Source organism: Cydia splendana, chromosome 27 (genome assembly GCF_910591565.1).
Source record: "Cydia splendana chromosome 27, ilCydSple1.2, whole genome shotgun sequence".
NCBI classification, from domain to species: Eukaryota; Metazoa; Arthropoda; class Insecta; order Lepidoptera; family Tortricidae; genus Cydia; species Cydia splendana.
In genome coordinates, this window is record NC_085986.1 from 2146808 (window position 1) to 2163322 (window position 16515).

Sequence of the window (16515 nt, forward strand, 5' to 3'; positions counted from 1 at the left end):
CACAAGGGGGCATTTATTAAATCTACCAACATAGGTAGTTGCAACATCGTCCTGGCATCGCCACTATCAGACGAGGCCAGGTTGATGTGCAAACTATACTTAAATGTGATGTAGTGGTGTAGGTAATACTTCACTACTACATCACTATTACTATTAGATCTCATTACGGGGGTGACATCGTCACTGCGCGACATAACCCTTAAAAAAAAGTTGTTGTTGTGTCTAATATTGATACCCGAGCAAGCGAAACATTCAAAAATGGAATCTTGAGCGTTGCGAGGGTTTCAAAGCACGAGGGTTAAACAAAATTTGCCCCCGAGTGAAGCACAAAATTTTTCACCACACCAACCCGAAGCAAATATTAAATGTAAAACATCAAACAAAATCAAATCCAAATGAATTAGGGATGTAACGATACATGATTTTGCCGATACGATACCGATACCGATTTTTTGATATCGATGGCACAGTAGTTAGTTAATAAATAAAATAAATAATGAATTATATACTTAATATGCATAAAACATACTTATGTATAATAGACAGTCGATTTTGTGAAGTGTGAAAAACTGTAAAACAAATAAAGTAAAATGCCAAATCAGAAACAAATAAAATAATTATTTAGGTACTTAACCATCAATCAATCAATGCAAAAGTAAATCCAAATCAGTAAATATAGTTCACTTTAGGTAGATTTTTAGAGCACCGTACAAAACTTTGTTCACGGTGCTCTTATGGGATCACTTCGGTCTTGCAAATCGGTTAAATGCGTTTTTCTCAAAGACCGTTTGATGTAGGTACCTAAAATTTGGAATAGTTATGGCAAGTACCATCACTAACACTGTGAATAAGTCAAAACTGCTTATTTCTGATTTTAGGGGGAAATTTAGGGGGTTGAGAGGAGTAGCTTGAATTTTTTTTTATTTGTAAGAATCGTGTTGGGTACCATTAGAAAGCTTGCAAAAAATTGAGTCGATGGACTGATTTTGACTTCATTTTAGAGTGCAATAGTTTCGATAAAAAATGCATTTAAAGTTGCAAGTTTTCATACAAAAATTTTCACCTCTGTCCTGGCGATTTTCGCGAAAACTATAGCTAACAGGCAGCTGACCAGTCAATACCCAACTAAAACAAGTATGGAGACGGCGGGAAAATTATCAGCTTAACTTTATCTTTATTAGTTTTTCAACTGCAGCCTGATCTTTGGTTGCTTAGGGCTAGCTAACTGATGCTTACACTGGTCATTTCATATTAGGAAGTAGTTTTAGCGAGAAAGATCCTTAGTTAAAACTTTGGCATTGAAATTTATGACTTATGTCTTTGATACAAAGTTTAATTCTGCTTGCTTATTTTTGTGGGATACTTTTTTTTTCTGAATAGCCTACTATAAGTATGAGAGAGATCTACAAAATACAACCTTATTATATTGCAAATAAGTTTAAATTTCGAACGGGCTTTCCAACCAATTGACTATCTCAATGTGCCCAGTAAGAATCATATTTATTACTAGACGGGCCCGCAGCTCCGCTCGCGTAAATGAAATAAAGAGTGTGTCAACCCTGCCAGGGTTCATAACGGTGATAGGGATTTCTTATTTGTACCCGTTATTTGGATAACTTAATACGCAAAATATCTGAAAAAAATTATGTGATTTGATAAAAGGCAAAATTATACTTTTTCATTTACGTAGTTATTTATTTAAAACTCGTTTCAACATAAAATTATTATTTATTTTTATAAGCCTAATTGCAAAAACGTTCATTAGATTAATATCCGCCTTAAGACGAATATGGACGACCACCGCCCATAAATCGCCTTTTGGTACAAACGTACGTACTCCCCATTTCCCTTTCTGAATACTAACATTACTTACTACGGTTATGTGAATCCTGGCCTGCGAGAAAAGACAAAACAAAACACCATGTTTCTCGGTCTTGCGATAGCTCTCGCCAGTCTCCATGGCCGAGGATAAGCAGATCTCGAGCAACTACGTCGTTCCAGCGGTAGGTACCTATGACGTCCAATTGGGCGTCTCCCATTTCGTTGCCCCAAGTACGCTCTCGTCACGGCACGATCCTCTCCCATTCTCTCTAAATGTCCGAGCCAATGTAAGCTTAGCCACTTTTGTCTCTCAGTATTCCGCCAGTATATCGGAACACATCCTTATTTCTATAGCAACAGAGTTATATTACGATATTTGGCCGACTGCTGACTGTACGTTTGCTTATTTTCACCAGGTCGTTTCGCTCAAAAATATCTGAACATGCACTTAAATTTTATTTACCTACATTATAACTTGCTATCAACTTTGTATTTTTGGCCCATCTCGGCAGCCCGGTCCCCGGACGAATTTGTTTGCCGAAGCTGTGAAAGTAAATCTGAATAACATAACTCAAAAAGAAATTTAAAACAACAAAATACAAATTACTATTGATATCTCGGATTGATATTGATAAGTCATTATCAGTCATTATATGGCATGTCACTCGTATGGGCATAAACTAAGGTAAAAGGTTGAAGTTGACAGCACTTTTTAAATTACTTCGAGTAAAAAAGGCCGAAATCACTGCATACCAACATAACAAACATAATTTTGGTTATTTGAAGTTCGAAACGAAACCAACCGAGAGTTTCCGAAAATAGCCGATAGTCGTAAAATGAAGAATGTTATGAAAATTTCTTTTGCTTATTGTAAATTAAATACGCATCGAAAGCGATAGCTTTTTTGCTCTAGTTATATTCTCATACTTAGATAATAGATTAGAACAGTTTTTTCTTATCATACGTGCGTCGTATTTGAGAAACGTGTCAAAAACTTTTTTAGAAATTTGTAAGGCGCCATCTCGCTTCTTCCCTCGTTTTTTATCCCGTTCTGGTTTTTCAATTTTATATATATGATGATTGCAGTTTATCTGAAAAAAATCAAATTAAGAATTCCGTTCTTCACTGTCGTTGTGTTTTTTTTTTTCACAATAGAGCACATAGAGTTAGTAAGGCGTATAGAGAAAGGGAACGGTGCTCTGAACACCGTAGTCTTGACTTCGTGCTTGGCCAATTATTTGTTATGGAAACAAAGTTTATTCAAATGATTAGCAGCGTCATTCGTTTCGCGCGCTTTTTAAACTGTGATATCGGCTGAATTTTAATCGGCGATGCCGATATATCGGCTTGCCGATTATATCGGCCGATATATCGGTATCGGTATCGGTATCGTTACATCCCTAAAATGAATGTTGTTAAATATTTATCATCCAAAATCATCATTTAAAACGCAATTCTACCAGCAAACATAAGAAAACAACTCAAAATTGTATTTGATTACTTTGCCTCGCATGTGAATAAAATGCAACTTTGCTATCAGTTTTTGAAGTGCAAAGTAAGCCTTTCCGAGCTGGTGTGGTGAAAAAGATTTTAGCACCAAAACTTTTAACCGTTTATAGGGCACACTAAGAGCCACTTGTACCATCCCACGAACCCGGAGTTAACCGGTTAAAACGTTAACCCAGTGTCAAATTGTACTGGTAACCAATTAACCATGGTCACTCCAGGTTTAACCGGTTAACCCAGGGTTAGTGGGATAGTGCAAGTGGCGATTAGATATTACATGGCAAAAATTACCACCTTACCACCATCTTTTTGAAGTGAAAACTTCTTTAGCGGCGCTGTGCATTTTTGTGATGGGAAAAAAATGTTAAACTCGCGACAGGTCACGTGACCGTAAGACGGACACGTGACCTGATCGAAAAACTGTTACAATGAGTTTTTCTTTATTGATTTAAATGCCATCTAGTGAGTTTCCCTCTAACTGGTACTAATATAACTCGAGTACTAACAGTGATGTGCTTAGAGGTTTCAAGTAATGCGACGAAATAACGCTAGATGGCGTTAACCTCAATTAAACATAGTGCTGCAGACATTTTGCATTAGTAATTGAGTTTTCACTTCTGCCGGCACTCCCGGAGTGCAACCCGTTGTTGTTAGGGTTCCGTACCTAAATGGTAAAAACGGGACCCTCTTACTAAGACTCCGCTGTCCGTCCGTCCGTCTGTCACCAGGCTACAGCTCACGAACCGTGATAGCTAGGCAGTTGAAATTTTCACAGATGATGTATTCCTGTTGCCGCTATAACAACAAATACTAAAAAGTACGGAACCCTCGGTGGGCGAGTCCGACTCGCACTTGTCCGGTTTTTTTTATTTCTAGAACTAGCGAACGGTGGTCTATCGTAGGATACATAAGATTTTTAACTTATTTTTGTATAGTGAGATGATTTGTGTGAGCCAGATTAAACTTCTGTTTATTATTAACCTTTTGAACGCCAAACGGCGCATCCATTTGCCGTGCCACTGACGCCACGGGGGTAAAATTTAGTTTTGTGAATAAATAATGCCAACCTAAAAGTGGGGTGTTTTTCAGTAGATTTTCATCAAAAAACGTTCGTCGTCAAATGCCGTCTTTGGCGTCGTTGTCATGATTTTGCGTTGACGTCAATTGCCGTCTGTGGCGTTCAAAAGGTTAAGCAAGGTGTTTGATTTAAGCTTTCCCGTCAAAACCAGAGTCCCAGAGTGTACACATGTTCAAAAAGCTGCTGGCTTATCCGGTTCGAAGGATCATGTACACTCTCGGACTGGGGGTTTTGACGGGAAAGCTGAAATCAAACACCTTGCTTAATAATAAACAGAAGTATGTTTTGGCTCACACAAATCATCTTACTATACAAAAATAAGTTAAAAATCTTATGTATCCTACGATAGACAAGACAACCGTTCGCTATAGTTTGTTTTTTTTTGCATTAGAAATAAGGTAAACAATCTTGATGTGTCTTTTAATTGAAAAACACATTTTAAAAATAAGTTACGGCAAATATGTAACAATTATGAATCTAATTCGATCATTTATATTCTTCTGCTTTCATAAGTAATAGTTATTGATTTTTAAAAAGCGTTTTTCAATTAAAAGACATGTCAAGATCGCTTACCTTCTTTCAAGTTCTTTCTAATGCTAAAAAAAACGAACTATAGTTCTAGAAATAAAAAGCGACATCTACCGGGCAATTGAGTACCTAAATAAGGCGATTTATACAGGGTTAACTAAGTTAAATTTAAATTATTTTCACCAGCAACGATAATGTTATCATTATCAATTTACGAATACATATATAAGTTGCACGTACATTTGTTGTATGACTTGTATGACATATTTGATCGATTTGTTTTTTAATGTCATGAATGAATAAATTAAAGGAATAACTTGCTCTAAATGAATAAAAGCACAGTCATAAATATCCCATTAGAACCCGTCACTTGCTCGTGATGCCGCATTAACCCTCTTGTTTTTTAATGTCATGAATGAATAAATGAAAGGTTTGATAACTTGCTCTGAATGAATAAAAGCACAGTCATAAACATCCCATTAGAACCCGTCACTTGCTCGTGATGCCGCATCCGCCCTCGCATGACACTATCTCTCTCTAACTTACAGTTCGGGAACGCTCGTCCTTACCCGGCCCGCCCAGCACACAATCGCCACCGCAGCCGTCTCTGTTCCCCAATTTAAATACTATTACTGGTAAGAAAGATAATAGTTATTTGTTTCATTCGGTGGTAAAGTTGTTGTTTAACCGCTCGTGCTAATATTGATAACCGACCAAGCGAAAGATTCCAAAATTGAGCGTAGTGAGTAGTTCGAAAAATGGAATTTTGAGCGTTGCGAGGGTTTCAAAGCACGAGGGTTAAACACAATTTGCCCCCGAGTGAAACACAAAATTTTTCACTACACCAACCCGAAGAAAATATTAACTATAAGATATCAAACAAAATCAAATCCAAATATTTATCATTCAAAATCGTCATTTAAAAGTCAATTCTACCAGCAAACATAAGAAAACAACCCATAATTTGCATTTGATTACTTTGCCTCACATGTGAATAAAGTTTAACTTTGCTATCTGTTTTTGTACAATCAAGAGAGCCTTTACCAGTTGGTGTGGTGAAAATTTATTGTTGATAGTGCGACATAATATAGTAGAAATTAAATAAAATGGATTGGAATGGATACTTATAACATTTTGTTTTGTGGATTACATACAAAGTACCTAGGTACTGGTAGGTCTGGATGTAGGGGTTGGCATAGCTGGGCATTAACTCGTTAATCCGTTAATCGTTAATTAACGAAGTTAAGTTTTCGAGTAACGGATTAACTTTTAAGTTAACTTTAAAAACCTGTAACGGACTTGTTAACTTCCGTTAACTTTTCTTAAGTCCGTTAATCGTTAATACCTAAGTACCTACTCACACCAAGGCCGCGCGCTGCCTCAAATATAACACTAGTATACCTTCAAGTGCTGCTGTGGAACGCCTGTTTTCGGCGGGAATAGTTATTTGTACAACAAGAGATCAAAGTTTGATATTTCTTCGAGTGCTTATTTTGAGTCCCGTGCAAGCGAAAGATTCTATAATAGATTCACGAGCGTAGCGAGTGAATCTAATTTAGAATCTTGAGCGTAGTAAGGGATTCAAAAGCGCACGAGATGTAAATAAGTTTGATCTCGTGTAGTACACAAAATTTTTCACCCTAAGCAGTGAGAACATACCTAGAGGGACAGAGATAATAGAACCCAAGTATATCGAACTTGTATTAGACCCCGGATGTTGAAATGACATTTGACTATAAAGGTCACTTGAATGTCATTTTGTCTCACTCAGTGAGCAAAATCGCATTTTGCTCACTGAGTGAGACCAAATGACTCAGTGAGCAAAATAGCATTTTGCTCACTGTTTTTAAGAAGCAAAGTACCCTTGTTCGAGCTGCTGAGGTGAAAAAGATATTTTTTCTCCAAAACGGGCGTCGCTAGCAGACGACAATTTTAATATGCTGCCGTGCAATACTTAAACAACAGTAAGTGCAAAAAGTGAGTTTCGAGGAAAACGCAAAAAACCCTTTCAAACCGTTTTTTCTTTGTGGTCTCGATGATTATTTACAAATGCTTGAATGTCAAAATATAGCATGGAATACATGAAATACGAATACGTGAACACTTTTTTATTTTAACCCCGGGTCGGTCTGTGATGTAGACTGCTATAAAATATGGGGCATTATCTATAAAAAGGGACCTCTTTGTCAATGGCGCATACGCCGCACAGCGTAGCGCGGCATTCTATTTATAACGGAGTATCGTTAATAATGGCGTAAGCGCCATCGACAATAAGGTCCCTTTTCATAGATAACGTCACATATTTGATTTATGAATGTGTCCAGGAGCCGCGGGCGGCAGCGGGGGCGCGGGCGCGGCGGCGCCGTGGCGCGCGCGGCTGGCCACCATCAAGAACTCCTTCCTGGGCTCGCCGCGCTTCCACCGCCGCAAGATGCAGGGTGAGCGAACACTATGTTTATACTACATTTTTCAACCCCCTAATTCAGGGGTCTCCAAACCCCGGCCCGCGGGCCAAATCCGACCCGCGACGCGTTCCAATCCGGCCCGCCGACACCCAAAGCGAGTGCCCCCTGTCCGGCCCGCGGGTGGCCAGGCTCCAGGGGTTCAGCATTCATTGAGAGTGGAACTGTTCCTAACAGCAGCAACCAGACACCCTCCCCCGGCGCAAAAAGATAGAGATGCACCGGATATTCGGTTACTATCCGGTATCCGGCCCCTTTTTTAGTATCCGGCCAGACACCGGGTAGTGACCTATTATCCGGCCGGATACCGGATAGTCACTTTACTTGATTTCGGAGTAAACAAATTGGATTTAAGAAACAGTCACGGTCATAATCGTACTCATTTATTATTATAAACAATTTAAACATTCCACATTCCTCTCACTTGCACGCGCACACTTTTCTAAACTAAAACTGAGTCCGCGCGAACGTTCACTACGAAACAGGTCAAAACCCGCACAATGCGCACCTGAAAAACCGAAATGTAGGTGTAGTTCCGCCGGCCGAATAGTCGGCGGCCGGATACAGAATATTCGGCCGATGTTCAGGCCGAACATTCGGTATCCGGCCAAACAACTATCCGTTGTATCTCTAATAATTATCCTTTCGAACCTAGCTGATAAAGGCTATGTTCACACGGCGACTATTCGATTCAATACTTTCTCGCATAATACGGTTTTACCGTATACGAGACGGCCGTTCACAAGGCGCGAGGTCCATTCAGTTTTTTTACGTATTCGGTCTTCTCACAAGCGCCACTGAGCATCGCATTCGATAAAATCATTTCGAGAACCCCACATCCTCGGTGGCAAGACCCTACAGTATACAGTAAACACGAGATTTTTCACGCATAGACGCCGTGTGAACGATTTTCAAGGTTGCCAATTGCCATACAAATTTTGCTGTCACTACAACATTCGATAAGATTTCGTATACGATACTTATATCGTTTCTATTGTCTGGAAGAGGACACTGACTTCTGTAACACAGGTTTTTACCTAGCTCAGAAGACAGGGACTTCAACGCCCTCATGTACTGGTTTTTGTCAATATAAATATTTTTATTTTATTGATACGAGAAAAATTACTCCGTGTAAACGTAGCCTAAAGGCGTATCCAGATTAGTCAATTTTTCGCCAATCTGATTAAATTGCCCGATCGAATCAGGAGGTACGGACGCAAACGCCAATTTGGCTCGCTGATTCGATTGCCCGATCAAATCAGGGGGTGCGGACACAAAAATGCCAATTTTCGAAGCTAGTATCTATGGAATGCTAGTGTTTAGTTTTTAATGCATAGTTTCACCTCATTTCATTCCCACCTTTTTATATATATATTGTCATTTGGGGAAAGAAGAAAAAACAGAAGAAGAAATCTGTCATTAAAAAAGGCAAACGATCGGTGCGGACAATTTGTCGCGTAAAATTATTAATTTCGGAAGAACTGTGGAATACATTGATTGCGGAGGACCTGCACCACGACACAGGGGGGTGAGTGTAGGGTTCTTATTTATTTATCTTATATTTTGTGTTTTTTCCACCCTTCATATGAAACGGGTGTCGATTTGGCGAGGCCAATGAACCAGCGCAAGGCATAAGTTAAAATCCACGCCGAACCGGCTGGAAGGCTTAATTTTACATTTCCTTCCGGATCAGCCTGTGCTAGTGACCACGGCTACAGTCTTAAATGAAGTTACCTATGACTTGCCTGGATATTCGTTGCCGGCCCAATTAGCGGATAATTATCGAGGACTGTATCTTGCGGATGAACAGTTCTTTGTCAGTCGACAGATTGATATTTTAATAGGCGAAGATCTACTTGGTGATATTGTACTCAGCGGACGCATTAAAATCAAGGATCACATTCCACGGGTAACGAAAACGGTGTTCGGCTACGTGCTGTCAGGTCCAGCCACTATAACGACTTCTTTATCTGATGCCCCGGAGAATGTAAATTACCATTAGCCACGAAGCGGTTCTTGGCTATGGAAAAGCGGTTCCTCGCGAAGGGGAATCGAGTTCACCAATTGTGAATTGCGGTTTAGATAGTCTGGAGACATTTACCTTCAGAAATGAACCCTGCTGATGTCGCGAATTGCGGTTGTCGCGCATCAGTGCTCCTTGAGCACCCTTTATGTTGGGGTCTTCATTAGTTGTCAGGTGATGCGGAGACCTGACCCAGGAATAAAATGGATAATGCGGAAGATCCATTACCTGGATTGCGGAAGATGAAGGTAAATGTTCGGGTCTTAGTCGGGATTGTTGACAAAGATAATATTTTAACGTTCACTGTTTTAACGCGGTTTAGTAGGTTGAATATGTTATATGCGGTCGTAGCATATTGTTTCCGGTTTGTCAGCAATGTCATGAATTTGTCTGAAAGTCTGATAGGAGTATTGACAGTCTCAGAGCGACGGTTCGCTTTGCAGCGGTTAATTAAATTGGTTCAGCAGGAGGAGTTTGCGGATGACGTCCACTGCTTGACCAAGAATAAGGTTTTCTCGCGGCTTTGACGCGATTCACATCTCGACGCGGTATGCTGAGTGTGATAAGTTCAAATTGCGGAAGTAATTATTTGGGTGCAAATAAGTATTTGGATTATGTGCGGAGATATTTGGCTTCTCAGGAAGTACAGCAAGGGCTTAGCGACGGCGCGGTCAAGCTATCTCATTTCGGTGGTCTATTTGAGGCGACCGTAAAATCGGCTACCTATACCATTATTGCGGCGTGTCATAGGTCACAGGTTTTGACGTTCGACGAATTGGTAACGGTATTTACCAGGTTTAGAAGCGGTTCTTAATTTTTTTGTCGTCCGTTATGCCCGTTGTCCCAAGATCCTCATGAACTTGAGGTCTTGACGCTTGCTCATCTATTTATAGTTAGGCCTTTGCTTTCGGTTCCGGAGTACAATTTTGAGGATATTCCAAACTCGCGGTTGAGTCGTTTTAACTTAATTCAAGCTATGTCTCAACGCCTGTGGAGAAAATGGAGTGAACAATATCTACATTCTCTTCAAATGCGTAGAAAATGGACATCTCCAACTGATCCGCCTAAGCTGGGCGATCTAGTTCTTATAAAGGAGGAAAACTTACCTCCTCTTAAATGGAAGTTAGGGAGAATAGGGGAGTTGCTACCCGGCAAAGACGGCGTTGTTAAGGTAGTACGTCTAAGAACTCCAACAGGTAGCCTCACGCGGCCGGTTGTTAAAATTTGTAGGCTTCCTTTGGAAGAATAAGCGGAGGTAGCGATACCAAACTGTTTTAGTTTAGTTGTAGTTTATTAATAGAGTTGAATTTTGTTTGTTGATAAAGGCTTTAGCCTTTCTCGGGCGGGGGAATGTTTAGTTTTTAATGCATAGTTTCACCTCATTTCATTCCCACCTTTTTATATATATATTGTCATTTGGGGAAAGAAGAAAAAACAGAAGAAGAAATCTGTCATTAAAAAAGGCAAACGATCGGTGCGGACAATTTGTCGCGTAAAATTATTAATTTCGGAAGAACTGCGGAATACATTGATTGCGGAGGACCTGCACCACGACACAGGGGGGTGAGTGTAGGGTTCTTATTTATTTATCTTATATTTTGTGTTTTTTCCACCCTTCATATGAAACGGGTGTCGATTTGGCGAGGCCAATGAACCAGCGCAAGGCATAAGTTAAAATCCACGCCGAACCGGCTGGAAGGCTTAATTTTACAGCTAGGCTCTGTACGTGCGTTTGTTTATGGTTCTAAAATTGGTGATTAAATTGTGTACGTGTGAACGCTAGATGAGATTGGCGCCAATTATTTTCCTGATCAAATCGACCGATTTGATCAGGCCCCTCTGGATACCACCTAACTGTCCTCTTTTTACCTTTAGCGTCATCAGAAGAAGTCCACCTGACCCCGGAAACATCGCCAGAGTTAACCAAGCGCTCCTGGTTCGGGTCGCTCCTCCTGTCAGCTGATAAGGAGGAAACCTTCACGGCACTCGTCAAGGGGAAACCCCTGGCCACTGTCAAAGCGGACCTCATACATGCCTTCTTGAGTGTAAGTCCAATATCCCGTTGAAAAACTGTTTTTTTTTAATACCACATCGGTGGCAAACAAGCATACGGCCCGCCTGATGGTAAGCAGTCACCGTAGCCTATGGACGCCTAAAGAAAAAAAGAAAAAGAAAAAAGAGGTTAAAGAGCGTTTCTTTTATTTTTTGCCGTTTTTATATATTGTGACCTTTTTTGCCACTTTTGTGTTATTTCTAGTCAGGATCGCGACCCCTTTTCATTCTTATAAAAAAAGTGTCCTAAAATTTCCATACATTTTTCAAACTTTCCTTTTTGTTACCGCCATACAAAGTATATGGGGTAATGGTGACACAATAGGAATAAAACTCTGGGACATTTTTTTAACCCATTAGGATCGAAATAGCTCGTGATTCTGAGTAGAAATAACACAAAAGTGGCAAAATGGGTCACAATATATAAAAATGGCAAAAAATAAAAGATATGCTCTAAAAATTATTGTAAAAGTCGACGCCATTTTGAATTTCTTCGTCTGTGGTCCGATCTGGGGCCGATTGCATAACAAACTACAACTAATATTACAAGCGGAACTCCTTATTTAATACGTGAAATTAGAAAAGGAGTTCCGCTTGTAATATTAGTTGTAGTTTGTTATGCAATCGGCCCGTCGTGCTACTGTCAAAGCGGACCTCATACATACCTTCTTGAGTGTAAGTTTTCCCATTTAAAGAGACCGAAAAGACGCCGCCATTTTGAATTTCTTAATTTTTGACCGGATCACGTCTGCATTCAAAGTTTTGCGAAATTTGTGCAAAACCCATTTAATCATAAAATATACCTAAGCGACTCCATTGCCCTCTCTGTCCAGAATGCCACCACCTGGCCCCTGTTTCACCAACGTGACAGGTGCGGCGAATTGTAAAATCACTGTTGCTGACGTCACAGGCATCCATGGGCTACGGTTACCGCTTACCATCGGGCGGGCCGTATTCCTGTTTGCCACCATCATTGTATTATTAAAAAAAACTTTATTATATCGGATAAAGACAGATATTTCTCCTGCGAGGTTTCTGACAATTGTCACAAGAAACACTACAATTGTCACGAAATTCCGACATATAACTCATTACCTGTCAAGAATTACCTACAATTCTTCTAAATCTTTGACAATTGTCAGAAACCTCGCAAGAGAAATATCTGTTTTTATCCGATATAATAAAGTTTTTTTTAATAATACAATGATGGTGGCAAACAGGAATACGGCCCGCCCGATGGTAAGCGGTAACCGTAGCCCATGGATGCCTGTGACGTCAGCAACAGTGATTTTACAATTCGTCGCACCTGTCACCGATGTGAAATTGGGGCCTGTCCGTACGCTATTAATGATGGTGGAATACCCTATAGTTCGTTTTTTTTAGCATTAGAAATAAGGTAAACAATCTTGATGTGTCTTTTAATTGAAAAACACATTTTAAAAATAAGTCACGGCAAATATGTAACAATTATGAATCTAATACGATCATTTATATTATCATCATTTATCATTTATTTATTCTGCTTTCATAAGTATTAAATTATGATTTTTAAAAAGCGTTTTTCAATTAAAAGACTTGTCAAAATCGCTTACCTTCTTGCAAGTTCTTTCTAATGCTAAAAAAATGAAGTATAAGGTTTGATAACGATTCTAATGGTGGTAATAAAGTATTTATTAAAGGTTTTACATATAGTAGAAACAAGTGCTTCATAAGCTAGAAACGCGCATGTGACACCCTTAATATAGCAACATCCATAGACTACGAAAACCACAGCGTTACTTGTTAGTCTCCATAGGCTACGGTGGCCAAAATCGAGAAAAAAACTGTCTAAAAATTGAATTTAGCGCGTAGCAAGTACCAGGGCCTCATGAGTTACGAGAAGGTGTCGTTGACCAACGCGGCGGCCGGGACGTGTACGAGCATGAAGGTGTCGCGGCTGCTCGCGTATCTTAGCTGTATACTTTTGGTTTGTTTACCTATATGATTCTACTAGTTTAAAGTATTATTTTTGTTGACTCGTAGTAAAACAATAATCTTTTCTCAAAAATGGACGGCAAAGTCGACTTTGCCGTTTAAAAAATAGGTTGCGAAGCGCGTAGTTTATGGTCAGTCAAAAATTAAAAAGTTAAAAACATTGCAGTCTCGATTTTGGGACTGCAATGTTGCATACAAATTCCATTATTTGTCGAGTTCCAAACTTTTTAAAAGTTGAAATGGCCATATCAAATGAAGGCACAGGCCCATTAAACAGCCAAACAGATGATTAGTACCGCGACTATTTAGCTGTCTCAAATAGGTTGGCGTATTTTCGGCAGAAAAATACACTTCTATTTTTTTATTAAAAAAGTAAAAAGGCGGCAAAGCTAATTTTTTCAATTGTTTCTACTTTTTTCTGTGAAAATATATACGTAAGAAAGTTGCTTTTGTAAAATATTTCTATGATATTTATATTTCTTGCACCATTTTTGAGAAAAGCACTATATATGACTCGGCTGGAAGGCTACTTGCTGGCTTCGGATTCAATTAAACGGACTCCCAAGGTCGTCCGTTTAAAACGAATCCTCAGCCTGCAAGTAGCTACTTCCGAGCCTCGACAATAATGTACTATTAAATTTCAGATAGCAGAGCTGTCCCACAGCGTGTTGAGCCCCATGTCTTTCCGGGTGGAGTACAAGAGGGGCTCCAACGCGCCCGCCATGTTTCAGAGACACGTCCGGTTTCAGGTGAGACGCTTAAAAATCCATAGTTGCCGTTGCTCTGAGTTACCGCACATCTTATAGAAATCTATGTAAATTTCTATGTATTATGTATGTACATAATTATACATATGTGACGTTCCACGGGAAAAGGTACCTTATGAGGGTTTCTAGTTTCGGAGATATTAAATGTTTTGTAAAGAGGTGAAAAAATGCTCAATTTTTTTTTATTGTGTGATCTGAAACCTTAATGCGTAACGTTTGTTTACCTGTTTTTATTTTTGTTATAAGTTAGTTATAAGCCTAGTAATGTCGTCTCAGAGTTTAGTAGAAAAGGTACCTTATGGAAAAATGATTGAAAATTCCCAAAAAAACTAGTCAATACGGGAAAAGAAGTTTGGTAGAGAACTGTATTAGCATTCTGCAAAACTAATTTGATAATTTCAGTTCTGGTTGGGGCGCCTCGCAAATATTATAACCGTACATAGACCGACATCACAAATCCAAGTAGACTGCTATTATATCAAAGTTACTCTCGTCAAGTCTTTCTTAACTAGAATAATCTTCATTTGGTTTGGTCGCATGCAGTAAATCAGCCATTGGTTTGCTGAAAAATGCCAATACCCGACGCATTACCTTATGGAATATCTGAGGTCATTGAACCTCAATGCCGCTTATCTTCAATAGCAACCGAAATATATTATTGATAAGAAATAGACGATTTATACCATCTTCACCCCAAAATATTATTAGTTTATCCTAACTGTTCCATCATCATCATGCCTCATCATGTAACTTGACCACAAGGTACCTTTTCATTACATACAAATTATTGGTCTTTTTTAAGATTATTATGACGAAGAACTAATTAAATTGGGGGCAGTTTAATGTAAATAAATATTTTCTATTCATAAAAGATAAACTATAATATGATTGATATTTTGTAGTGATGTATTATTAGATTTATTTCCATAAGGTACCTTTTCGTAAATGTATGGAGCAAATACTGTTATTGTTATGTAAGTTTAAAGTGGCATAAGGGGTTAAATATAGTATTTAGTTGGGGTTTTAGGATTTATTTCATTTGAATGACATGTGCTCAGAAAAATTGATTGTGTGTCACATTAAAAGTAAAAATATTCAATTTTGTGATTTTATATGAAAAAGTCAGAAAATACATTTTCACCTCTAAATCGGTATTGTTTTTTGCTTAAACTGTCTGTCAGTGTCGTTTTCTAATAGATAAAATTTAAATCTTGAGAGCGCATTGCAATCAATCGTGAAAATGAAATAAAACTTTATTTTCAAGAGATTGGTTAGTATACACATAAATCAGTCGATATCAAAAGTTTCTATTTGCATTACAGAACAAGTCGCAATATTTTTTTAATCTCAGATATATAAGGCATTATTATTTGTAGTCAACTATGTAACTTACTTCAGGAACATAGTTTTTTAGGCGGCTAAACTTAAAACTTCTCTATCGTAAAGTTGCTCATTTCACAACATTATTTTCAAAAAATCATATCTCTGTAACTACGCAACCTAGAAGGTTGATCTTTTGTGTTATCGATAGCTTATTTATTGTAGATTACTGGGGTATGCATAACTCCATACCCGCCATAAGGTACCTTTGACCGTGGGACGTCACATATATAGTTATAGATGTAGTGAACAATCCTTTGCCATCGTATTTTCTCGGAAACGTTCGTATTTGTCATGCTACTTCAGTCAACGTCAGTATTTTTTGTACCGAGACTGACTGAAATAGCAAGACACGTTCGTGCGTTTTCGTGAAAATACGACGGAAAATAATTATGCAATAGATCTGTAGCTGTATGTATTGATCTCTGTACGTTAAGAAAAGGTGTTTTTTTTTTCAAAGTAAAAAAGTTGAATAGCTCTGGTTAGATTGAATAAATTTTATTGGTTAATTTAAATAAGTAATTAATTGTATGTTTCAGGTTGATATTTCAACAATAACTAAGGCGCCGGGCGAGAATGGGAAGGAATATCTATACGCTATTACTTTCACGTTATTATCAGGTAAGTTTTTTTTGGGAAATTTATATTATACAATTGTAACTTGTGAATATTGTACATATATATATAAACTTATAATGAAACTCAGAAATATGAGTAAAGTTGACGAAATATAAAATCGTGTTCAATTTTGACATTTTAGCGACACTGAGTTTTCTCGTCGCTTTTATATTATAAATTATGTAGTTGCGTGACACTAATTTTACCAAAAATCGCGCAGGGCACGAAATTGACTTGCTTTCATGAAATTAATGCATGCATTATGAAAATATTAAATTACACGTGAAATTATTAGTAAAACTAATG

At 38.5% G+C, this 16515-nt stretch overlaps 1 protein-coding gene across 1 annotated transcript in view; it reads left to right on the forward strand.

Moving 5' to 3' along the window:
• Positions 1-16515, forward strand: part of LOC134803801 (serine/threonine-protein kinase BRSK2) — a 49631-nt gene that overhangs the window by 25437 nt on the left and 7679 nt on the right. The window contains exons 17-21 of the mRNA XM_063776638.1: positions 5482-5568; positions 7258-7371; positions 11294-11463; positions 14089-14193; positions 16131-16212. Of these exons, the coding sequence (XP_063632708.1) occupies positions 5482-5568; positions 7258-7371; positions 11294-11463; positions 14089-14193; positions 16131-16212 (558 nt within the window). The remainder of the gene's footprint in view (positions 1-5481; positions 5569-7257; positions 7372-11293; positions 11464-14088; positions 14194-16130; positions 16213-16515) is intronic.